Source organism: Canis lupus, chromosome 28 (genome assembly GCF_048164855.1).
Source record: "Canis lupus baileyi chromosome 28, mCanLup2.hap1, whole genome shotgun sequence".
Classification (NCBI taxonomy): domain Eukaryota; kingdom Metazoa; phylum Chordata; class Mammalia; order Carnivora; family Canidae; genus Canis; species Canis lupus.
In genome coordinates this window covers 9,471,182-9,496,872 of record NC_132865.1, presented here as the reverse complement: position 1 = coordinate 9,496,872, position 25,691 = coordinate 9,471,182, and the positions used below count along the sequence as shown (strand labels likewise).

Here is a 25,691-nt window from a genome sequence, read left to right as displayed (position 1 = left end):
CTTGGCCTGGGACCTCATATAGCATTGTTTAGAATAGCAAAAGATGGAAGCAAATCAAATGTCCATCTGCAGGGAACTGATTAAACTACTTATGTAACATTCACATAACAGAATATTCTGTAGCTATTAAAAAAAAACAACAACACGACGACACCCCTTTAAGAGGACTGATATGGAAATTCTATTAAGGGGAAGAACTATGTGTGGCATAGTACTCTTTAGTAAAAGGGCAGATAAATTTAAAAATATTTTTTCTATATGCTGGTCTAGATACAAAGAAACTAAAAGGTTCCAGCAAAACTAAAAATAGTAGTTACCTGCATCTAGGAATGAGTGGGCGGGGGTGGTGGTAGATGACAAGCACAGGCAACCTTTCACTTTCTATCTATATTTATACCTACTATCTATTTTTAAATGAAAAAATATATATAGGAGGAGGACTTCATTCAAAGGGCTTTCTTCATGCTCCCTTAAATGCTATTTGAACCTCCAATTATAGCACTTAGTTTTTCCACCTTGTATTAAAAATGCATATCTAATGCCATCACGTCCCTGTTCAAAAATACTTCAGTGGCTTTCATCAGGCAGGATAAACTTTACCCTTGGTTCAAAAGGCTGGAGCAGTCTTGCTGATCTCTACCTTGCAAGCATTTTCTCAAAACTCTTCTACCTTTTGTGAAGTTTATTCCTTCGGTGACAAATTCCATTCTCTAATCTGTCTGCCTGGAGAACACTCATTCCTCTTTACAGTCTCCACTCGAGTTACTTCCTCTGTAAATCTTTCGACTGCAGCCCTGTTGGGGTACAGTCGACAGGCCTTACCTTCGTACTCTATTGTACCTTGAAATGGACCTGATTCTCTGACATGCATAGATGCGTCATGCTGGGAGGACACTTGTCTCGCTTGACTATCTAGCCCCTGGAAGTAACAGTTAAGGGCTTAACTCATAAATGAATAAATGAATCTATTGCCTCCTATACTATAAGTTTCTCAAGGACAGAAACTATCAATATGTGAGGCCACCAAGGAACCAGATAGGTGGTGGGGGGGATACTTTTACAATGTATATGTATATCAAATGTACACTTTAAATACCTTACAGTCTTGTTTGTCAGTTGTACTTCGATGAACCTGAAATTTTAAAAAGAAATATCCATTTTTTTAAAAGGAGCAGAGGCTATATGCTTTACTGTGCTAGTTCCCCTAGCCTACAGCTGTGTTTTGCACATGGTAAGAATCTGAAAATTCACCTTAGAAATGCCTGCATGTTTGGGTTCAAGTCCTAGCATTTCTACTTTCTGGCTCTAGGATATTAAGCCAGGTTGCTTAACTTTTAGCATGAGGCTTTCTTATCTGATACTTAGATAATATCTCCCTGGCCTAACTCCCAGTGATCAGGAGCATCAGAAAATTCTGAAAATATTTTGTAAACTTTAAATCATAAGAATTCCTAGGAAACCATAAGTACCTCCCTCAACTACAGTGTGTGTACAACAAGAACTAGTTTCCCCTGTTTTGCTAGACTTTTGAATTCCTGGAATAATTCTTCCCATCTCATGGTTATGATTAGTGGTGTTTTGTGTATATATATATATGGTTCTATGTAGCTGATTCTGTTCTTCAGAGAGCACCAGTTTGTTTGGTGAATAAGAACCAAAATGAGGAGTTTCAACCCTGGTTAACATCCATGGAATTGTATAATGAAGTACTATGTGGTCCTAAGTTTTTAGCACAAAATAAATCTACCAATATTTGTAGTTTATGTGATAAAAATCGTATTAGGTGATAGTGGAGAATATGATAAGCAGTAAGATATTATTCACTCTCTAAACAGTTCTCTAGTTGAGGATCTCATAAATAAGTAAAAACAATCCAAGTTTTAAAATGCAAGAATGAGGGGCAGCCCGGGTGGCTCAGTGGTTTAGCACCGCCTTCAGCCTAGGTTTTGATCCTGGAGACTGGGGATCGAGTCCCACGTCAGGCTCCCTGCATGGGGCCTGCTTCTCCCTCTGCCTGGGTCTCTGCCTCTCTCTCTCTCTCCCTCTGTGTATCTCTAATAAATAAATAAAATCTTTAAAAAAATAAATAAAATACAAGAATGAGTTGAACCTGTAGATGGCAGATATATTCAAAAGGGAAGCAGATCTTCAGGACTAAAGGCTAGAAAAATGCCAATGAAATGCGGGCAAGCAGGGTTGAGGTGGCTGGGCATTCTGGGCCAGCAGGGAAAATTAATGAACTACAGATTCCTGTACTTAATAAAAACATGGATGAGGAGTAAACCAGTTTGGCTGCAATACTAGAATACATGGAGATAAGGCTGGAATTTCAGCTGGGAAAAACTTTGAAGGACCTTGGAGACCTGATTATGGAGCTTTAGGAAAATGAGTGAAGTCAAGGGACCTGTTTAGATCGTTGGTCAAATACTCATAAGCATAGAAAACATGAACATGCTATTTTTCTGAGCCTCAGTGTCTTCATCTATAAAATAGGAATATTTGTTAAGGTTAAGAGATGATGTCCATTAGAACCACTCTGTCAGTGGTAAAACAGTACAAATATTAGGAAAGTCCTTTTTGATCTGCCTACAACTGTCAATGACTCCAAGATTCATATAGGGTCATTACTAACTCAAAAGAATTCTTAGGAAAGATGAAACTGGAGGCAGGGAGTAAGTACCTGAGGAGAAATGAGCTTGGGAAAATCAATTTAGAGCTCACAGCAGTAATCTTGATGTCAGGTGGCCATTCTAAACCAAGGGCATGAAGAGTGGAAACCAGAGAAGACATGAAGGAACAAGGCAGGGGATTTGGCTTAAGAAAGCACCAAAAAGGACTTGAAGTTTTATCACAGTAAGGATGGCAGTAAATTAGCAAAAATGGAGGGAGAAGTTCCGGTTTTATAGTTACTGGTATATATATTAATATCTGAGTAATTATAAGATCTGATGGCCAATGCCAATACATCAGCTGAGAATATTCTGATTTAGAGAAAAAATACCAAAGTCTTTAGCCAACCGAAATAAATTATTGCTGAAGTGGGTGGGTACACATGAGAAGAAAAAGAAAAAAAGGTAGTATTATGTAGTAGCTTCCACATGCTGGCTCTTCACCTACATCATCTTGTTTAATTCCCTCAACAACCCCAAAGCATGGGTTCTATATCCATTTTGTAGGTGAAGAAACTGGGCTCAGAAAGGTCAGATTACGTCTTATTAAGTTCAATGCCAGCAGAGTGTAGGGAAAAGGCAGGGGATGCCTCAAGGATAGCACCCCCTGCAGGTACCTCTGCAGGTGCTTCCTTGGCATAAAACTTACATGAAGTGTGAAAGGTCTGGACATTCACTTTATTAGAGAGCCCCGAACAGGAAGCTGCACAGGGAAAAAAAAATTCTCATTTTTAAAAACTGATCTGACCAACAAATTAATGGAAGGTGATCATGACGTCCCAGATCACTATCCTGCCTCAGGAGCCAAGTAGATCACTCCACTGAACCCAGTGACTGCAACCCACAGAAGACACATTTTTACACTATGACCCTGTGTGCACACATATGTATATGCTGTTCTGTGTTATACACTCATGTTTGTTATAAAAGCCTAATCCAATACTTTTATTCTTTGCCATTTGGGACCTATTAAATTGATTTAGTTTGTAGTGATCCCAGTTTGGAAAACATTTCCATTTCCTCATTTGAATGAAAAAGAAAAAAAAAAAAACGTCACTTCTCTGGATGAAAAAGCAGTCTAATTTTCCAAAGCGAGCTCCGTGGGTGGCTCCATTGTTTTCTAGTGGGCTCGGGAGGTTCTGTACCATACTCTTTTCAAAAATCACTCAAAGTAATGTGTTAAAGGCTTTCCATTCCTACAGCTGAGAAGCCTGTTTATTTCAAATTTATTTGACCACAAAGTCCTTTTTATCACGTACCTATTTAAATAAGCAGTTGGGGAAATGGAGAAAAAAAATTATGTGAACCCATTTTGAAAACTATAAAACGATAAGCGTTGCTGATATTATTAGCAGTCTATCATCAGCTCAGAGCAAACATTTCAGATTTTGAGATGTTCTTAGAATCTCCCTGCAAGCGTCCCTTGGATTGTTTTGGTGCTGGGGAAAAAAAGGTTCCTCTTATTTCATTTGCCTCTCCATTGACAACAGTATTACACGATTCCTGTGGGATCTGAAATACTTGAGATGTTGAATTTCAGGATATCATTGGCAGCTAAAAGGTTTGGAAGTTATTTTGCTTAAAAGAAACATATGCCACATGAGCAAAATATCATGGTTTTGAAAGAAATAACATTTGTATTTCTTCTGTTGGCAAATATTCCTCAGTGTTGAGAACGCAACCTGTCAAATTGTATAAAAATCCAAGCTGCCAAAATAAAAGCCAAGTAAGACGTGTCCCCCCGCCAAAAAAAAAGTATAATTTTTAAAAACCAAGTTAACTAAATAGCTAATTGAGCAAATAAATTCTGCAGACAGGTAAAGAATATTTCCGGCACATAATCTCCTCCAGATAGTAAGAAAGAATGCCTGTCCACTGAATCTCAGATACATAAGAGTCACTTGAGGCCTAATTGCAAATCCACTCTCTCATCAGCTACCACAGCAATAAGTTCATAGCCAACAATGAAATCCGGTTATCCTCGGGATAAAGGAAGTCATACCAAGCCTTTCTTGAGACAACCCCTGCTTGTTTCTCTGGCTTCATTTCTTAACCTCTCCTTCTCTCCCACTTAATGCTTCAGCAATTACCTGGCATTCAAAAACATTGCCATTTACAGGATGCCTGGCATGGTCTTCTGGAAATGATGTTCAATTTCAAGAGTAAGGAGATCCATCTCCTAATTCAAGCCTTACTACTATAAAACCCCACCACTTAGCCTCATTGAGACTCAATTTCTTCATCTATAATAAAAGGATATTGTTGAAGACTGCCCATTCCACCTCCCATACCCATGGTAAATATTACTAAGAAACTTCTTTTTTCCATCAAACCAAGATGAAGCTTTAGACTCCTTCTCAACAGTTTTCTGAGCAGCTCTTTCCAAATGACTACAACTGGCTCAGGTAAACTTAGGACTAGGTGGTTGTTAATGTTTTCACCTGTGTTAAATAATTCTAGATTACTTGACTAATTGAATTTTTTTGTTGTACTAGAATATCTGTACTAACATTGATTTTCTATTGCTTTAGATAGTAACACTCAAAGCTAACTCATACGTAGACTTTATGTTAAGGTCTAATAAGATAATTAATATGCAAATTATCATAAAGTCACAATAAATTCAATTAATGTTGTAAAAGCTACTTAACGCATGTTCAAAATTTAATCTGATTTGAGGTTTCATTTAATTTCAGATGTGAAAATTCATCTCCAGACCACTGATTATGGCAACTTCTTGGCTAATCAAACAAATCCTCTTACTGTTTCCAAAATTGACACGGAGATGAGGAAAAAGCTATGCAGAGAATTTGAATATTTCCGGAATCATTCCCTGGAACCGCTGAGCACATTTTTTACATACATGACGTAAGTGGTAGCAGGAAGCCCTATTGATCCCCTATTAGTGCAAACAACCCGTAATAGTTATAGGTCGGGGGGCATTAGGTTGGCATGAGGCTTAAAACCTTTTTCTCTTGTTTGTAAATTTGAATACATTCAAATTTTGGCAACTGATAAGCTCACCGAGCCTCATATTCATTGTTAGAAGATAGACTTCATTTATTTATAAACATAATTTTGTAGGTGGTGGTAGCCTCCACAAAAAGCCATGTTTTCAGGGCTGCCTAGAAGGCTCAGTCGGTAGAGCACGCAACTTTTGATCTCAGGGTCATGAGTTCAAGCCCCAAGTTGGGCGTAAAGTTTAGTTTGTTGTTGTTTATTGTTTGTTTTTTTGTTTAAAGGCACTGTTTTCAGTTTACATTTTAAGAAAAATTGTAAGCATGCTGATTTAAAACATTCTGGCTGCTGATACTGAAGGTAAATATTATGTGACATTTTTGGATCACTTGTCAGGGTGGAGCTGAAACATCACAAATTATTATTAAGGCTACAACTACCCTTTCCTGATTCCCTTTGCAACAAGCAGAAGTAGCTCCCATCATAGTCACATGTTTTATTTTTATTCCTTTCCATCACCAGTAGTTGCAATTTTTCACTATGAAGGCTTTTCATTCTAAACAGTGTTTGAATTTCTACACAATAATAAATTGTACCTTTAGTAATCCAGTTAATACATTTTATCCAGTGTTCAATACTTTGGGCCTCTCCAGTTCTAACAGAGAAGCTGGGAACAAATGTCCACAATAGATGAGCTGATTATTATGAATATACCATTTCAATGTAATATACGAAGTCGAGAATATTAGATTCAGGCCTTAGACTGGTTTAGAAAGGTATAAAATTAAAATATTCCTCTATTCCACATGCCCCTTTCTTCCCCACTCAGTTCCTTTCTACAAAAGTAAATGCTTCTCCATTTCATATGTATTTTCTAGAAAAATACTTACAGTTGAGTATATTTATTGATACACACTCAACTGACCTCAATTCATAATTCAAATTTATGCAAATGGATCATATTCCTTCTGCACTTTTTACCCCACCTAATATTTCTTTTTTAATATATATTTATTTATTTATCATGAGAGACACACACAGAGAGAGGCAGAGAGACAGGCAGAGGGAGAAGCAGGCTCCATGCAGAGAGCCTGATGCGGAACTCGATCCCAAGACCCTGGGAATACACCCTGGGCCGAAGGCAGATGCTCAACCACTGAGCCACCCAGGCGCCCCACCACCTAATATTTCTTAGAAATATCCTTGTCAGCATCATTCTCTTTATAATTGCCTAGAATTCCATGTTTGGTATATATCATGACTCGATTCACCAGGCATCTATTAACAAAGAACTATTTTTTTTCCATTGCAAAAAGTTTTGCAACTAGCTTATTACTGTGTAGGTCTTGAATTTATTTTTAAGCTAAATTTTTAGCAGTAGAAATAGTGAATCAAAGGAATTTTTTAAATTTTTATAAATTTTGCTAAGTTGTACTTAATATAAGTATCACCAATTTGCACCCCCCAAAACAGTGCATGAGAAAGCCTGTGTCCTTACACCATCACCAACATTGGATATTATCTTTTTAGTTTTTGCCCATCCAATAAGTTAGAAGTTGTATCTTTTGCTTTGACTTCTATTTCTTTGTTAGCAGAATTGAGTTAGCAGAATTGAACATCATTTTGCACTTATTAATCATGTGTGTTTGCTACCTGACCAAATACTTTGTCCAATTTTTTTATTGGAGTATTCAGCAGTTTTTGTTGCTATGGAACGGCTCTTGGTAACGTAAGAAAGCTAGCTCTTCCTAATATATGTGGCAAAATTATTTTCTCAGTGTGATATAATTTAATTTTTATAGCTTTTCTTTTCCTGTAGAAACATTGGAATTTTTAAATTAGCTATAATCATCAGTCCTTTCATTCGTTGGCTTCTGATTGTCGTATCCTGCTTAGAAAGCCCTCCTCCACTCCAAATTTTTTTTAAACATTTATTTATTTATTCATGAGAGACACAGACTGCGAGAGAGAGGCAGAGACACAAGCAGAGGGAGAAGCAGGCTCCTCACAGGGAGCCCCGTGCAGGACTCGATTCCGGATCTCGGGATCACAACCTGAGCCAAAGGCAGGCACCCAATCGCTGAGCCACCCAGGTGTCCCTCTACTCCGAATTTATAGCAAATTTGCCTGTCTTTTATTTCATTTATTTGTTATTGTTGATGTTTCTTTTTTCTTTTCTCTTTTTGTTTTGTTTTGTTTTTTACATTTAAAACCTTGGTTCATCTAGAATTTATTTTAATGTAAGGAATGAGACTAGGGATCCAGCTCAAATTGTTTTTCCCCAATAGCTATCCAGTTGTTCTGATTCCATGTCCATAAATAAGCAAGTAGAAGAGATGACCATGGGTTTGAGGCAGGAAGTAATGGTTGGTATACCTGAGACATGTGGTTAGTGCCGATATACATTGTTTGTGCAATCAGACCTCCCATCAGTGCTATATAGGTTAGGATTTTATTTAAAGACAAGACCCCAGGTGCTGATTTCTTAAAGAATTTGCAAATACACAGCTAGTCAGAGATGAAAGTTTGGGTCTGACTCAATCCAAAGCCCAAGCACTTTCTTTGAGAAGAAGTTTCTTTGAGAAGCCTTCCAAAGATCTGACATTGTTGCTGAACCTGGAAAAATAGTAGAATTTGGAGAGAGGGAGAAGGTGGAGTATCTGAGGTTGAAGTATGTAGATGGTAAGGACGCTGCATGCATGATGAATAACAGGTCAGTTTTGGTGGGAGTGGGCCATGCCAAAAGGGGAAGGGAGAAATGGAGAAGGGAGGTTAGAAAAGTAGGTGCCCACCAGAAAATGCAGTCTTCAATGGCAGGCTTAGGAAGTTGGGCTTTATCACATTGAAGAGTATTTTTCATGTGTGTGTTAGTATCTGCAAGACCCTTCCTTAAAAATAAAAATCTGAAAAAAATAAAATAAAATAAAAATCTGAAGGGGCACCTGACTGGCTCAGTCAGTAGAGCATGTGACTCTTGATCTTGGGGTTGTGAGTTAGAGCCCCATGTTGGGTGTGGAGCCAACTTAAAAATATATATATTCTTTTTTTTTTTAAATATATATATTCTTAAATAAAAATCTGAAGCAGAAACCTAAAATGTAAAAGAGACAAAAGAAGAGGCCAGGTTTGCTCATAGGACTCTTACCTCCCTGTATGGCTGAGGTGAGGAACAAAGTGCTTGGGCTTGGACTGGGTCAGCTCCAGGTTCATATCAGATCTTCAGTGGCTGCCTGGGAGAGAGGCTTTCTAAGCAGCGATGCCTCCTGCCAAAAAATTACCCTGACAAGGGTAGTTATGGAAACATCATTAAAGATTCCTCAGTGGGAAGACAAGATGGCCCTATCTGTGTGGAAGTAGAAATGACAATCAAAATACTAGACAATATTTATGGAATATTACTATATGCCAGGACTCTGCTGAGTGCTTTACAAACATTGTCTCCTTTAAACCTGACAAATCTTAGTTCTTATCATCACCATTTTAAGAACGAGGAAACTAAAGTTAAGTGCAGTAACTTGCCTGAGTCACAGATCAACAGATGGAGGAGTCATGCTTTAAAATTAAAATAAGGCAAATGTTGGCAGTAGGCTTTGTATACATATTTTGCTCAGATTTTAGATGAGTTCAGAAAACCTGACCCATGGTAATGACAGAGGACAGTTGAATTTTAATGGAGTCAAAAGGCTGCCAGATTTCATACTTTTTGGGTTGATAGACAGGTCTCCTAGGACAGAAACATGCTCAAAATGTATTAGGAAGTACTTTAGCTCTAAGAATGACTCTGAGTCACTTGGTCAATGTTTCCTCTTATGCGATGACTCCACGGTTAGTGTTTTAACTAAAGAATCTTAAACTTGGAGGAAGCCTTAGCATTAATTAAGCAAACATGTTTATTCCACAGCAAACAACCATGTTGATCTAGTTAAATAAAATGTACTCTGTTTCTAGGGTTGCCTGGGTGGCTCAGTCAGGTAAGCATCTGACTCTTGGTCTCCGCTCTGGTCTTGATCGTGGTGTTTTGAGTTCAAACTCCGTGTGGGGCTCCACTTTTAAAAAATTAACTACCTAAGACTGAAAAGATAAAATGTACTCTGTTTCTAAAACAAAATCATTGGGCAGCCCGGATGGCTGAGTGGTTTAGCGCTGCCTTCAGCCCCGGGTGTGATCCTGGAGACCTGGGATCGAGTCCCACGTCAGGCTCTCTGCATGGAGCCTGTTTCTCCCTCCCTCTGCCTGTGTCTCTGCCTCTCTTTCTCTCTGTGTCTCTCATGAATAAATAAATAAAATTTTTTAAAAAATAAATAAAATAAAACATAATTACTTAAAATTCTAAATATTTTTGGTCATTAGCAATGTTTAAAAACTATATACTAAGAATACAGGTGGTCACAAAGCCTTTCATAGAATATTAACACAAAGCTGAAAATGAAAAGATGGTCTAGGTAGTATTGGTACTATTAATGGTGTTAGTCATGGACATGTTTTAATTTATCTACTCTCTTGGCTATAAATTATTTGAATTACTTCTTTTAGTATCTCTATCTATACTTGCTAGTATGTAATGGGCACTGAATATTTGTTGATTCAATATGTAATTCTGTATTTAGCAGAACCTTACCCAGAGTGAGTAGATACTTCCAAACAACTCAGGATATTATATTTTATATAGCACTTGAATATTGGTTAGATGTCATGCCTGCAGATACATTTTGTATAATAAGGTCAGCGTTTAAAATAATTTTTAAAAATATATTTAGTCTAGGCTTGCATTCTTCAGTGGCCATGGTCTCTAACACTCGCTATTGTCTTTTATGATCTTCTGATCTGTCTTGTCTTACAATCTTAGGTTACTTATTAGACCCCCAAAGATATTCACTTTTACTTGAATGTTTTATTTACATCTCCACACAGGAACCCTGCAAAGAAGATGTTTACATCTCCATTTTTTTTAAATTAGAGAAACTGAGGGTCAATAAAATAATGAATTTTCTAAAGTCACACTATAATTAAGAGATTTGGAATGGATTTGATTCCAGGTCCATCAATCTAGAAAGCTAAAGATCTTGCACTGCCCTGGTAGTTTATAAAAAAGCTAGTAATTCAGAATCATCTGTGGGCATTTAAAAAGTTTGTATGTTCCTGATTCATATTCCAGGAAATTCTGAGCTTATTGGCCTTGGAGTGAGGCAGGCACCCTTTTGGAAGACACCCAGGTTATTCTGATATGCACCTCTGATTAAAAATGTCTCATCATGGTGCCTCAACTTTATGACTTGGAAGTCGCTTTCACAATTATTCTCATGAGCATTACCTCCTCGTCAGAGACCTAATAGCTCAACTGCACCAAAACCAAGGTCTTCTAAATGTCAGTCCATAATTTGTCCCACCATATCCTGTGAGTTGCCAGTCCAGGCAGCATCCAGATACTCTGTGCAGGACCTAGAGTTGTGTTACTCTAACAAGATGTATACATATGAAAAACAGTTCTTTTTTTTTTTTTTTTTTTTATTATGATAGAGAGAGGCAGAGACACAGGCAGATGGAGAAGCAGGCTCCATACACCGGGAGCCCGATGTGGGATTCGATCCCGGGTCTCCAGGATCGCGCCCTGGGCCAAAGGCAGGCGCCAAACTGCTGCGCCACCCAGGGATCCCTGAAAAACAGTTCTAAAACTACTTTTCTAATTTCTCTCTGGAACGTTTTGTGAAGTCAGGTGTCTAGCACCCACAAACTTCCATCAAATAGGATTACTATTCTATCAGGAATTTGCCCAAGGCATCCTTATGAAGATGTGAAGTCAACCTTAGTAGATGGTCTAAATTTAAGTTGTTATAATAAATACAATCTAAGCATTGCACATTTGTGTGATATAATTACCGTATATGTGAAACTTATTTTGAAAATCTGGAATGGATATTTTTAAATGCTTAATAGCAGGAAGATCTGGGGGTTTTGTATACTATAATTATACACAGTTGTGTGAAACAAAGGAATGAATCCATAGCATTTTAATGAAGAGACTATTTAATATAGGACTGAATTGTTTTATTTTTCTTCCCTCCTACTTAACACTTCCTGGCAGCATTTCAACTTCTCATCCCTTTTGAGGCTAGCCATCTTTTAAAAATAATATTTCAATATTCAAAATATTTCACCTCAGGGGATGTAAATTTTCTGAATACAGGAAAATCAAGAGCGAGGTCAAACATAGCCTTTAAGTACTTGGACTAATAGTAGCCAAGAACTGTAGGTTAAGGACCACACATTGAAGAAATCTTCCAAGATTGGTTCAGAAAGGCTAATCAAAGTTCTTGACTATCTTGATGATGCATTATAAACCTTCCACAGGCTTGTCACTGCACTATATATTAGGAGACTGTACACCTTGGTTTACCTGGAGGGGTTTCTCAGGTCTTCTACTACTAAAACTGGATGAATTGGTTGCCCCGTCACTTACAGTCACAAAATTAGTAATATAATTCCCAGGCACATTCTTAGGGCTCCGACTTTGTCTTTATGATTTAAAGTCAATAAAGCAAGGCTTTTCAGAAAGGTTTCCAGCTGACATGCTTCCTATGTGCTGTTGACTATACTCCTCACCAAGTAGTCACCATCTTATAAGGTGGAGCATATTCTGCTGGGAATCATTTGGAAGAGTGGTTGAACACTTACAGGCCCTCTGCCTACGGCAATGTAATGCGGCATTAGTTTCTCCTCTAACCAATGGGACAGTATCTGTTCTTATAGTGTACAGAGTGTTTGTTCAATAATTGGTAACTTTTTTATTATGCCCATTTCCTGGAGCATATTTTAAGAGCCTTGTAGCTGGTAAGCAGAGAAGCTCATATGTGACATCAGATCACTGGATAGCATGCCACAGGGGTTACTTTCTCTTTTTTGTTTGTTCATTTGTTTTTTCTTTTCAACTCTTACACTGCCTTGAAAAGTGAGGGGACTGATCTTACATATTTAGAAAGATGATTCTGTTGATACTGTGAAAGGTGCGTTGATGGAGTGGAACTGGAAACAGAAACCAGAGGAAGATATTTTTAAAGTCTGGACTGGAAAGAGCAGCCAAGATAGAAAGGAGTGGACAGTGGTTAGATACATTTGGGAATTAGGTGTTAACAGAATTTAGCATCTTGACTTATGATCAGTGAGAGAAAATAGGCAATGATTTCTAGAAATTCTAAGCTACAGAAAGAATCTGCCAGTAAGATAAAGGATTTTGGTTTTGTTTCTAACCAAAAAGAATAGGAAGCCTACTAAATTAGAGACAGGTATACAAATTACCCTTAATCTCATCATCATTTGGCATTATTTTCATACATTTTAAAAGAACAAAAATCACTCTAAATATAATTTTGAATCTTAACTTTTCCATATATAATATCAGCAATTTTTTCTAGGTCAAAAATGTTTCTAACATTTGTAAATGACTATATAGCCTTCCAGGAAAGTCATGAACATTTTAGAAGGGCCGAGTTTTGTGTCTTCCTGACCTCAACGTCCCCATAGTATTTAATTTATTAAATTTCGATTTTAGCAATAAAATTCCCAATAATATTATATAATCGACCATTGGACACCACTTTGCATTTGTGATTCTAAATCTTTGGCCAGAAAAATCCTTCCAAAATCTTAAGGACTGCAGCATCTTTAAGGTTTTATAGCCAGATTCCATGTGGATGTTCAAAGGCAAAAGCAAGTAGGAAGCAAAAATGTCTCAGTTGTAGAAGCTGATAAAGCCTCCAGCATTTAAAAGCCTCAAGCACTTTGAGAGTTGAAAAACCCTGGTGCTATCCTGCAATAGCAATACTTGATCTGTCTAGAACTGGATGACATTCACTTAATCAGCATACCATATACTAAGTGACTGCTAGGAGAGAAGGTCTATGCTAGGTTCTAAAATTAGAGAGTGACTGAACATAAACTTGTTCTCTGAGCCAATGGAAGAGTTACTTAAAGTGCAGATCCCAAGACCATGCCTCTAAAACTTATGTTTAATTAGGTCCTGGAATGTGGTCTGTGAATCTGCACTTTTTATAAGCCCTCCAGGGGACACTGCTGCAGGTGAGAAATTTTTGTAACCATTTGTAGACTCTAACCTGAGTCTACAATACATCAGTTGTGGGATTTTGAAAACAAAAGTTCCTTAATCATTCAAAGCCTTAGTTTCCTCATCTAGAATAGTAATAATTATAGTCAATATAAAATTGTGAGCATAATTTGAAAACAGGGCCGGCTAAGGATGTTGCGAGAACTAGTGCAAATGAAAATACAGGGCCCTTGTTAGAAAAAAAAAAAAAATGTTTAGTAATTTCAAGAGAGCAACAGCAGAGAATTAAACTAAGTGTGGGGCCCTTCTCTGTGTTGGACCCTGTGTGACTATATAGATTGCAGGCCCATGAAACTGGCTGATATACATATATAATATATGAATATATATACATAATGTATGAATATATCCACACTTAGAACATATCCACATACACATACTCCCAAAAAATGCTGCTATTTTTTTTTTTTTTTGCATTAGTATAACCTCTGGTGAAAGCAAGAAAAGATTGCATAAAGGAGGTGATGCCAAAGCCAAAGACTTGAAGGATGAGACCCTGTTTGTAAGTGGATGTGGCTGGGAAGAGGCAAAGCAACCGGTGCAGAAACATGGTGCTGCTTACCCAGCACTACTATTGCGTTGCCGATGCCACGGGACATCAGCAAATTAGTGTCTGCCAGTTAGGGATGTCAAGGCAATGGATGTAAAAGAGCTTAGGATGCTGTCCCTACAGCAGTTCTTCTCGAAGAGAAATATATCAGGGCCATGGTAGACATTTTTTCCCTGGTTCTTCGTCCACATTCCAGGTGGGGATGATAATCAACCACCAGGGGTCATGATTGAGCCCAGTAGCCTGTTTTCCAAAGCACTGTTCCTTCCCCAACAACTGTTGAGTGAAAGAAATTTGAGACTGTCTCCCAACCTGGAAAGATTGAAATTCACCGTGCTACTGGTCCAGATATTCACTGCCTTACTTGTATTTTGTTTTATCATGTTTATTTTCTATTTTTTAATTGAAAAAAAAGCCTATGCCTGTGTTTCTTAAGAGTTTTTTAAATTAAATTTTATTTAGTGCTCATTACGAGCCAGCATTTACATAATCACTATACATGTATTAAATTCGTTTTTAATTCTCATGACAACCGTATGAGTGGCACTAATATTATTGGCATTTTAGAAATAAGGAAACAAATTTAAATAATCTCTACACCCAAGGTGGGGCTCCAACTTTCAACCCTAAGTTCAAGACTTGCATGCTCTGCTGACTGAGCCAGCCAGGTGCTCCAACTCTCATGCTTGATGCATAATTTTTTTCTATGTGAAAAAAGTTTTATATGTATGCATATGTTTATATGTAAACAAATATAAGTACACATAGCTGGTTTTATTGTTTTAGAACAGCAAGATCATGTATGTATTGTCTGCACTTTGTCTTTTTTACATAATCTCATCAGAATTTTCTACATAAGCACACAAGATCTTATTTGAAGCACATATATTATATCCCATTGTGTCGTGTCTACCATCATTTATTTAACCATTTCCCCTTTGTCCATCTAGGTTATTTCATTTCCTTGCTATCCCAAGTAATGCTGCAACAAACATCATTGTACATATATCTTTGCTTCCTCATGCCAGAAATTCTTTTGCATGGTTTCCCAGAAGTGAAATTGTCAATAGATATGCCAGTCTTAGATTTTGATAGATATTAGCAGACTGCTCTCTCATATTCCAACAATATCTGAAAGTTTTGTTACTTTCCTAGTCTCTCACTTTTTTTTTCTTTCCTCATCAGAAGATATGAGATTCTCCAATATCTATTGTTACTGGTGTCTTGAATCTAATAAAGATGAGATCTGCCTGTTAACTGTTCTTCACCAAATGAACAGGCTCTACTAGACACAGCTTGTTTAAACCCACGTAACTGGAAAGAAGAACCACTCCACTGATGTTTTCCTAGGAATTATCATAATATTTACATGTATGGCTAAAGAGGAGGTGACAGTTGAGTACTCTCCCTTATGTTCTAATTCTCCTCAATGGAAAAGTACAGAAAAAGCAAGGAATAGGCAGCTATGACCTCTAGAAAGGGACCTCAGGCTAAGACACGAGGTAGCCAGTTATCTCCTTCACTTCTATTTACCAGTATCAGAGTCAATGTACTTGAATGAACATAAAGAAAAATTTATTCATTGATTGAAAAACATCATCATTGTGTTCCTATTCTGTACACGTATGGTTAGGCTTCTAGAAGGCCACAAAAAATAATAAAGATTGGTAGGAATTATCTGTAAATAACTACGTTTGAAATGAATATGCAAAATGACTTACCTAAAAGCACACAGTTGAATAAAGGCAGAATTAATATTTGAGTCCAGGTCTTATTTCCTCAAATATGCAATAAATATTGGTGAATGAATGAGCTAACTATTCATGTTCACCATCAATACTGCCAGTATACATTGATAATTAATTTCACCCCAGGATAAATATAAATGCAAAACTTAGACAAAAAAAAGATATCACTTCTAGCTGGAGATATTTTAAAAGCTTAATGAAAAATGTGATATTTGAATATGACCATTAAAAGATGGGAAGGATTCCATTTCTAGCAATTGGTGGGGAAGGAAGGTTTTATACATCTAGAGAGTAATAGAAACAAAGACACTGGAAAAGGATAAACAAGTTTGAGGAATTTTTAAATCCAAATAGATGGGTTAAATCAATATTGTAGAGAAGTACAATATTGAGAAAAGAGTTTTCTAAAGATTCCAGAGCTACCAAAGTTTTGGGAAATGCATAGTGATCAGCTTTCTTGTTCTAAAACATGCTATTATAGGCAATGCTGACTTCTTTCAGTATTTTATTTTGTGAGAAGGAAAAATGAGCATGACAGCAAAATTAATTGCTTTTAAAAATTATTTTAATTTTCACTTCTTCTATTTAAAAAAGGGAAACTTTAGGGAAGTAAGAAATGCTACCCAAAAAAGCCAAATTTCAAGAGGCAGCAGATGTTTATAGGGGATATTCTAAATCTCAACAGTCTATTTAGCAAGTCAGACTAAATAGCAGAACTGCCCATGTGAGGATAATGGAGTTAGCATTGGATTAAATAAATCTGTAGTAACAGAAATGTTTACCAATGTGATCAGGGAAAATTTTCATTTGAAAATTAATACTTTGGAAAACACTTCCAACATGGCTGTATTGTTCATGTCACAATAAATACTGTTGGGCCTGTCAAGGGTGGATCAGCTCCTTTCATGAGGAATGAAATAACTTAGCATACACCAATACACCAAGTCTATTTCACGCATAGCCCAATCCTTTCCATGAACAATTACGTATTGTTTTTGTATTGATTATGTATTTCATGTCCCTGTCCCTGTATTTTCCTTCTGTACAAGTGTGGCCTAGCAAACATATCACAGTTCTGGTCACCTAAAACAGAATTGTTGGTATCAAGAATGCTATATATTATGTGTAGCAGATGAAAGGATGCTGACCCAGCCTCTTGGTTGCCTCTTGCTATAGGAACCCATAGCAATCAAGTCCTGATCTCAGGATATGGCTCTTGTGATAAAGCCAAATCCAAGTCATAATGTTTTCAGATAATGAATCTGTTGTAATCGCCAAGTTCACCAAGTTATCTACTATCCAGACATACAGACGCACCCAATGGGGAAGTTCAGGCTGAGTCTTGAAGAGCCTCCATCAAACAAAGGGACTCAGGCCTTTTAATATATAAAAAAAAGTTATCATTTATGACAACTAGTTAACAGACATAGTTTGAGATTAAGGATTACATTCCCAAAGAGATAAACATTAAACTATTTGAAGTCCAGCTATCTTAAAGGAAACATCATGAAGTAATGGCCACACAAAGTTCATGTACGGAACAGGATGGTAACAGGTTTTCTAAAATAAGTATAAGTCAGATTTAATATTTAATATCCTAGCAAGTAACATAATTTATGGTCTTGTGGATGATCCGGTCTTCCACATGACTACCATTCAATTCCTTGTCTCTAGACCACAAAAGAGTTGATAGCCTCTTAGCTTCTAAGAGCAATGGGTAAATTTAGAAAAGGTTCTATTGGCTAGAACTTGGTGTAAAACTAGAGAGGTGTAGAAATCTTGGAAAATACAAGAATTTAAACACTGTACATTTTTTTATATCAAAGATTATGTAGCTTATAATTTCCTGTTCCCCTTCTTCCAAAGTCTGGTTTATTGTCTTTTTCTAAGAGTGTACGATTGCACACGCCTTCTTTATCTGAGGCCCTCTACTAGTGCTCTCATATGTGTTACTAATCCAAATGCCAAACATTCAAAGTTGAAGAAATATTTCCATGTTAAGCCACAGAAAATGAAGCTCTTGTTAAACTGGTTTTTAGGTAACACAGTTGGGTTTAGAATTAGGTTTCTCAGGACGCCTGGGTGGCTCAGCGGTTGAGCGTCTCCCTTTGGCTCAGGTCGTGACCCCAGGGTCCTTGGATCGAGTCCCACATCGGGCTCCCTGCGGGGAGCCTGCTTCTCCCTCTGCCTGTGTCTCTGCCTCTCTCTCTCTGTGTCTCTCATGAATAAATAAATAAAATAATTAAAAAAAAAAGAATTAGGTTTCTCTGTTTCAAAGCTTGATGTCCTTCTACTGTGACAATTTAACAATTGACAAAATGTATGATTTGAGTCAGTTTACACAACGACTGTATGAAGATGGTGATATTCTCTACCCTTTTCCACACCTTGATGCTAAACTTCTTTTTTAAAAAAGTTTCCTACCCCATTGTACCCCCCCACTCTAATTGCTAGGTCCAACGGATATATTTTCTGCCCTTTCACAACTTGCTATGGTATTTAGTTGTCGATGTCTTCGTCCCATGCATTCTGTGATGACACTTTCTCTTTGTGCTCCTTTTTCCATCCTGGCCCTACCTCAGTCGAACTTGCAAAGTCTCTTCCTGCCTTTTAAGAGCTTTTAGGGGGTCTGTTCTATTCACTTGTCTAAAATGCATACTTTTTTTAAAAATGATATTATTCACATCCATAGCTGGAGAAGTAACCAGAAGCCAGGTAATCAAAAGCTTTGTATACAACGGTGAGAAATATGTGCTTTATTCCAGAGGCCAAAGGAAGCCATTGACAGATTTTTAGGAATGACAGGATTTTAGGAATGAAAGTGGTGATGTTGCTGATAGAGATAGAGATTACAGAAGAAGGAGAAATACTGGAGACATTCAGGCTTTCAGATCATGGGCCTGAGTTGTATGAGAAAACCAGGCAGTGATAGCCACAAAAAGGAAGTAAAAGAGTGGATCTGAGGCTGGGCAGAGAGATTTTGACTAGAGCTGAAGAATCATGCCTCTAACTCACCAGTGAGGGCTCTAATTGACCTCTGCAACTGTTGTATCAGCTTAGAATTTGATAGTTAGCATACAAGAAATGTGTTTTAGTTAGCTTCAAGATCCTTAAATAAGTTTGGGAACAAAAAGGGAAAGAATAGCACTAAGACCAAAAGGAAATATTAAAATATCATCTGCCTTGAGCTGTTTTGTTTTTGTTTTTTTTCTGAATCTAATCGGAGCAAGACTTCTGGCTTTGGGGTGCCAACTCTGCCTCTTTCTAGCAGGGTGACCTCGGACAAGGTATTTAAATAAAGTGATGATAATAATGGTCCTTAGAGCCTTGAATCATGAGGCTTGAATAAGAACACGCACGTAATACCTGACAGAAAAAACCTCAAAGAGGGCTAGCATTTTAAAAACTATAATTTTTACAACCTAATTTTTTAATTGAGTTATTCACTCACAATTCTAGGTGACTGAAGTGATTTTCACAGGTGCCAATATTAGAGTTATAGAATAAAATGTTTAGAAGGGGCTATTAAATGAAAATGTTTGTCTAGGCCACTAGTAAGAGAAAAATTAACCCAACTCATCCTGGCTCTGTCACTACATGTGAATGCAATTATCTAAAACATAAGGACTTTGAACTAGATGAATACCCCAGTGTCTTTAAGCTCAAAAATTACTCAAGCAATATCAGCAGTGATTTTATTCCTAACTACTATATGTGTGGCCCTGAGGATCTATAAAGATTATAGCCTGGAAAAAGTAACCTGTTTTCTGGGCACCTCATTCCCCTGCCACCCAAGATAGTCAATGATAATTATATACCTAGTGCATATGTGTGATGGGGATACGGAAGGGGGCAGGAAAAAGACCCCTCCCTTCGGCCTCCTGCCATGGGCTGTCCTGGGTTTTCACTTCATTTCCTGAACAACACTATGAGAACTGGTGTTACTGCTCCATTGTAGAAACAAGGCCATTTAAACAGTGGGTTGAAATAAAACAGAATCCAGTTGTTATAGTCCTTGCTCTTTACAATTTAGAGTCTAGACTAATAGAAAAAAAAAAAAAAAAAAGGTTTAATTTTTCTTTTCTTTTTTAGTAAACTCTACCCTTAACATGGGCTCGTACTTATGACCCCAAGATCAGTCTCCTGCCACACCGACTAAGCCAGCCAGGCACCCCTAAAAAGAATTTTTAACTCAATACATACACGTACACATGTGCACACCCACATGCACACACTGCAGAGACATAGGCTTGAGTGTTCCATGTGGGCTAACTCCTCACAGCATTGACATTGGTTGCCCGTCAACGTTTAGTCTTAACAGTCTTCTGCGAGTTGGGAGTGTTGGCAGCTCATATGCTTTTACATTGCCGAGGTGCTGTGGGGAACAATTAAATGTCTGGAGCCTGCTAAGGATTATTAAGTGCTAGCAATTCCCCTCTCAGGTAATAGCTTTTGAGCCATAAAGGGACAGTTAAATAAGCACTTCCATTTTAATATCATTTTCAAGAGATAAAAAGGAGTCTAAAATTCTATAATGTCTAAATTTGGTACTGCTGTTTGGGAGGTGAAGAAACTTTAGAGTCATGTGCCTTTTAAAAGGGGATAATTGCCTGCTTCTCAACTTCTTCAGATAGAATTTTTATTGAAGTAAATTGTAGAAGCTCCACAATGAAGGAGACTCTCTTCCTGCTGGATATGTTCTCTTGCAAACGAAGTCTGTGACCCATGCAGCCAGGCTCTAGTGATAATGGCTTCTAACTGGCTGGGCTAATTTTTATCCAGTTATTTTTCAAGCCTGAATTGTGGAGCAGTTAGTCCCATCACAGTCAGACCTGAAGGACCTCAGCTCTTCAGTTGGCTGCCTCTTCGCTCTCCTTGATCCAAAACCTCACCTTCCTGGCTCCCTCTTTCCTCTCAGCTCTGGAGCATGTTCTCTTCTCTCCCATTTGAAAAAAAAAAAAAAACTGAAGTCCAAAGCTCCTTGGCCCCTGGGTCTCCATAGAACTGTCTTCCCTTTCTTTTAAGGTCAGCTTGTAGCTTGAACTCTGTTTTTCTTTTTAAACTTCCTTATTTCCCTCTCACTTTAAACATGAGATCATGTTTCTGCCACCGTCTCCCCTTTCTCCTCCACTAAACTCCACTGGAAGTGTTTTCACTGTTGTCAGATGGCCTGTTAGTTACTGCATCCTATGGACACTTCATTGTCTACCTTGACTTTCTTGTGGCCTTTGATGCTCTGACCGCTTCTTCCTAGAACTTCTACAATTATCTCCCCTGGTTTTCTTCCTATTATCTTGTCATTCCTTCTCAGGTTCCATCAAGGTCCTCAAATGGTGAGGTTAACCCAGGGTTCTCAGGGCAGAACTCTCTATGTGCACTCTAGAATGTGATCCCAACCATTCCCCAAGACTTCTGCTTCCACCATTAACTTTCCCCTTTAGACCCCCCAGATGTCTGGTCCTGGCTGTCCTCTGGACTCAGACTTCTGAAGCCTACTTAACATCTCTTCTTAGATATTTCCCAGGCATCAAAACTCATCCTGTCTCAAGCATCTGCTCCCATGACAACCCGCTCTTTTTCCAATGCTCTCATCTCAATAAATTTGGGTTTCACAATCTGTTAAACCTAGAAACCTATGTATCATCCTTGACAGCTAAACACATCATAGTATAAAGGCGAAGAGAAAGATTCCAGAGGCAGACTGCTTGAGTTTCTCAGCTCTCTCATTTGTTAGCTGTGTTATTGTGTGCCCCGCTGGAGATAAAAGCAGTATTTATTGTCATCACAGAGTTGTTATCCTCATTAAATAATAATAATAACTTCTGTAGAGGCACCTGGGTGACTCAGTGGTTGAGCGCTTGCCTTTGGCTCAGGTTGTGGTCCTGGTCCTGGGATCACATCCCACATCAGGCTCCCCACAGGGAGCCTGCTTCTCCCTCTGCCTGTGTCTCTGCCTCTCTCTCTGTGTCTCTCATGAATAAATAAAATCTTTAAAAAAAAAAAAAAACTTCTGTAGAGCACCTCACTGTTTACTCCTTCTGTTTTAATCATTATTCTACATAGATTGTAACACGCCTTTCTGTTTAAAGGCATCTAATATCTTCCATCACCCTCCAGGCCCAAATTACTCATTTTGCCCATCAGAACCCTGCATGCTTAGCCTGGGCCCCACCTCCATGGCCCAGTCTCTGGCAGAAAATTCCTTGTATTCTCTTGTCTGGGGCTTTTTGCATGCTCTTCTTTCTGCCTTGAAGCCTTCTTTCCCTCAATTTCCCACCACTTTGCCTGAACAGCTACTACTCATTCTGCAAGTTTCAGCCTGAATATCACTCCCCTAGGAAGTCAGATCTTTGCTTTGGTGCCCAGCTCGGAATCCCCACACCATCTTATAATTTGCCTAGCATCGGTGCTTCATTACATTATGTTGTAATGGATTCTTTGTCCAGTTTCTCCCTCAAACTACATTCTCTGTGAAGTAAGGGATTGTTTCTTTTACTTTTCAGCCTCATTGCTTGGACTATCCTGGGTGCAACATAATCACATATAATATGGACCTATGGACTCTTGGGGACCTGGGGAGGGGGGAAACTGCTAGGAAGTCCACTACTTGGGCTCATAGCAGGAAAAGAATAGAGAATATTTTAATTTTTTAATAAATTAAATAGTAAATATTTTAATATTAAATTTAATAAATATTTATTTTAAAATATTTTAAATGTTGAATCAATGATGAGCTTTATTATAGGTTTAAAAAGTCAGTTTTGAAGATTGCATGAAATGCTCCAGCTCTGTGTTTCTCAACTTTTGAAGTCCATAGTCCATTCTGAGAAACCACACAACTTCATACTCATCCTCACCTTACGGCATTTGACAGTTACAATGTAGGGGTCATCTTCTGCCTATCCCACCAGCCAAGGTTACAGCCTAGTTATTACAACATTGATTTTCAAACTATGATGTCCCCAGAGAGACATTTTACTCCATTCACATCTCTCAAATCCCAGAGTTTAAAAGAAGACTCATATATTTCCTTAATGAAAGAGTGTATGTGCCTGAACTATACATACTTTTTTTCACTTGTGGTATGCTTCTTATTCTCATACAGTTGATTTCCTAATGATTGAGACTTCTTCTAAATCAGGTGCAGTTACATGATAGACAATGTGATTCTACTGATGAATGGTGCCTTGCAAAAAAAATCGGTGAAAGAAATTCTGGTCAAGTGCCACCCATTGGGCCGTTTCACAGAAATGGAAGCTGTCAACATTGCCGAGACACCTTCTGATCTCTTTAATGCTGTTCTGGTTGAAACACCATTAGGTATGAAAGCATAAGCAATCATATAGCTCCCTGTGCGTGTTATCATAGTCATCAGAAAATGTACATTTAATTCATAGTTTTCCCCATGGATACAACATCATACTATACAGCTTCCTAGGTACAGAAGACACATTAAGAAATCTAGTCCAGCTCCCTCATTTTTCAGATGACAACAAATGAAAGTAAACTTCCCAGAGTCACATAAGAACCATTTGTAGCCAGGTAGGAGCTGGAGCTCATCTCTCAACCTCCAAACCTTGGTACATTGTACAGATCATAGTAAATAAATGATAGAACTTGTAATTTTTCAAAAAATTAATTTTCTAGCTCAGTTTTATATGATTAATTTCTTATCCTTTTGTTTTAAACTTCTATCTAAATAAGGCTGCATATGGACAGCATTTTGGTTTAGGAAGTGTAGGAATGCCATTTTTCTGAGACACTCGGGGGTGCCTGTCAAATGACCTGGAGCAATGATGAAATAAATGCTAATTCCATAATAATTTAGCACTGATAATAGTTCTAGCATTCAAAATGCTAATGGAATAGTTTTATCCACGTTATTGTCAGGAAACCTGGGTAGTAGCAATTCATAGCAATTCGCAGTTGATCATATGTCAAAATAGTTGCCGTTGAAAGCAGAAATTTTAAAAAGAAAAAACAAATTGTGTCATCATTAAATGTGTGATGCTAAGGGAGCATGGTAGGAAGAGGGTAAGTTTATAATCATGGATGTTTGATTCCAGGCTCAGCCTGGTGACTTGAGCCAGTGCAGTTCCCCTCAGTTTCCTCATTTGAAAAATAATGGCATCTTAGTATAACAGAGCTTTGAAAACTAAATAAGACACAGTTTGAGTACAACTCAATGCTTAGCACATAGTAGGGTTGCAAATGACAAATACTGCAATTAGATGAGGGGTAGAGGGTCTTCAAAAAGGAAGCCATAAAGTGAACAGTTCCAAGGTGTTGTGAGGATCAAGTAAGTTGAAATATAAGCAATGTTTAGTGAACAGCTTGCACACAGTAAATGCTCAATAAATAATCACTCTTTCTGTCATTATCCAGTCTGTGGATTGCCACTCTAATGCTCTAGTCAGGAGTGAGCACAGGGCGACGTGTTCAGGAAATCTTTTCTACAGTTTATAATCATGCTTTTCATTTATTTATTTTATGTGATAATTTCTGCTTTCAGCTCCATTCTTTCAAGACTGTATGTCTGAAAATACCCTTGATGAACTGAATATTGAATTACTGCGCAATAAATTGTACAAAGTAAGTATTTCCCAAACTATTATGTTTTTTTTCTTTATTACATAATACATCCTAACCAGAGTCCTTTGTTAAAAGTTACTTTGGGGACACCTGGGCGGCTCAGTGGTTGAGCCTTTGGTTCAGGTCATGATCCTGGAGTCCTAGGATCAAGTCCTACATCAAGCTCCTCTCAGGGAGTCTGCTTCTCCCTCTGCCTATGTCTCTGCCTCTCTATCTCTGTGTCTCCATGAATAAATAAGTAAAATCTTTTAAAAAATAAAAATTAAAAAAAAAGTTACTTTGCCCATTAGCCAACTCCTACAATTATGAAGGTTGGCATACTTGGAATACAGCTTTTACAGTCCTAGTCTTCTAGTTCAATACATATGTGTCCGCTTCCCCTGAAGCAGCAAGATCCTTAAGAGGAAGTTACACTTCTCATTCTTCTCTGCATTTCTAGCTCCTTGCCTTGGTGTGCCTGGGACAAAAAAGGTTGCAACTGGATAGATGGATGGTGGGTGGACAGATGAATAAGGTGAACCATATCCATTTTTAAAACACTGCCTGGCTGGTTCAGTCAGTAGAGCATGGAACTCTTGATCTCGGGGTTGTAATTTCGAGAACTGTGTTGGGTATAGAGATTACTTAAAAACAAGAACTTAAAAAAATTTAAAAATAAAAACCAACCAGTATACATAATGATCCTTGTGTTACGTAGTATCTATCCCTGTCCTTAAATTTCATCTTGCATAACCTGGCCAGCTATCTGTACTATGCCACCACCATTTGAGTAGCTCTGTGTCCTGGGGGCTGAGCAAAATCTGCCCATTTTCACTCATACAACCATAGCATCTTTGATACTCTCACTGAGTAACTGAAGGAATACATACTGTATACTGTATATATGGAGAATATAGTGTCATGCCATATGTGTATATATAAATATTTATGCTAAAAGTATGGTCCTTCCAAGAGCACTGTGTTGCAGGCAATTTTCCTTTTTATAAAGAGATGTATGGACTTAGAGGAGGCATCCTTGAGGTATAGCTAACAGAAGGCACCTTTCTAAGCAAATT

The 25,691-nt window shown here is 37.8% G+C and overlaps 1 protein-coding gene across 1 annotated transcript in view; it reads left to right on the top strand.

Annotated features, from left to right (window-relative positions):
- The window catches only part of ATP6V0D2 (ATPase H+ transporting V0 subunit d2), a 42,231-nt gene that overhangs the window by 5,572 nt on the left and 10,968 nt on the right, over window positions 1-25,691 (top strand). Inside the window, exons 2-4 of the mRNA XM_072803790.1 lie at window positions 5,366-5,537; window positions 23,186-23,364; window positions 24,557-24,636. Of these exons, the coding sequence (XP_072659891.1) occupies window positions 5,366-5,537; window positions 23,186-23,364; window positions 24,557-24,636 (431 nt within the window). The remainder of the gene's footprint in view (window positions 1-5,365; window positions 5,538-23,185; window positions 23,365-24,556; window positions 24,637-25,691) is intronic.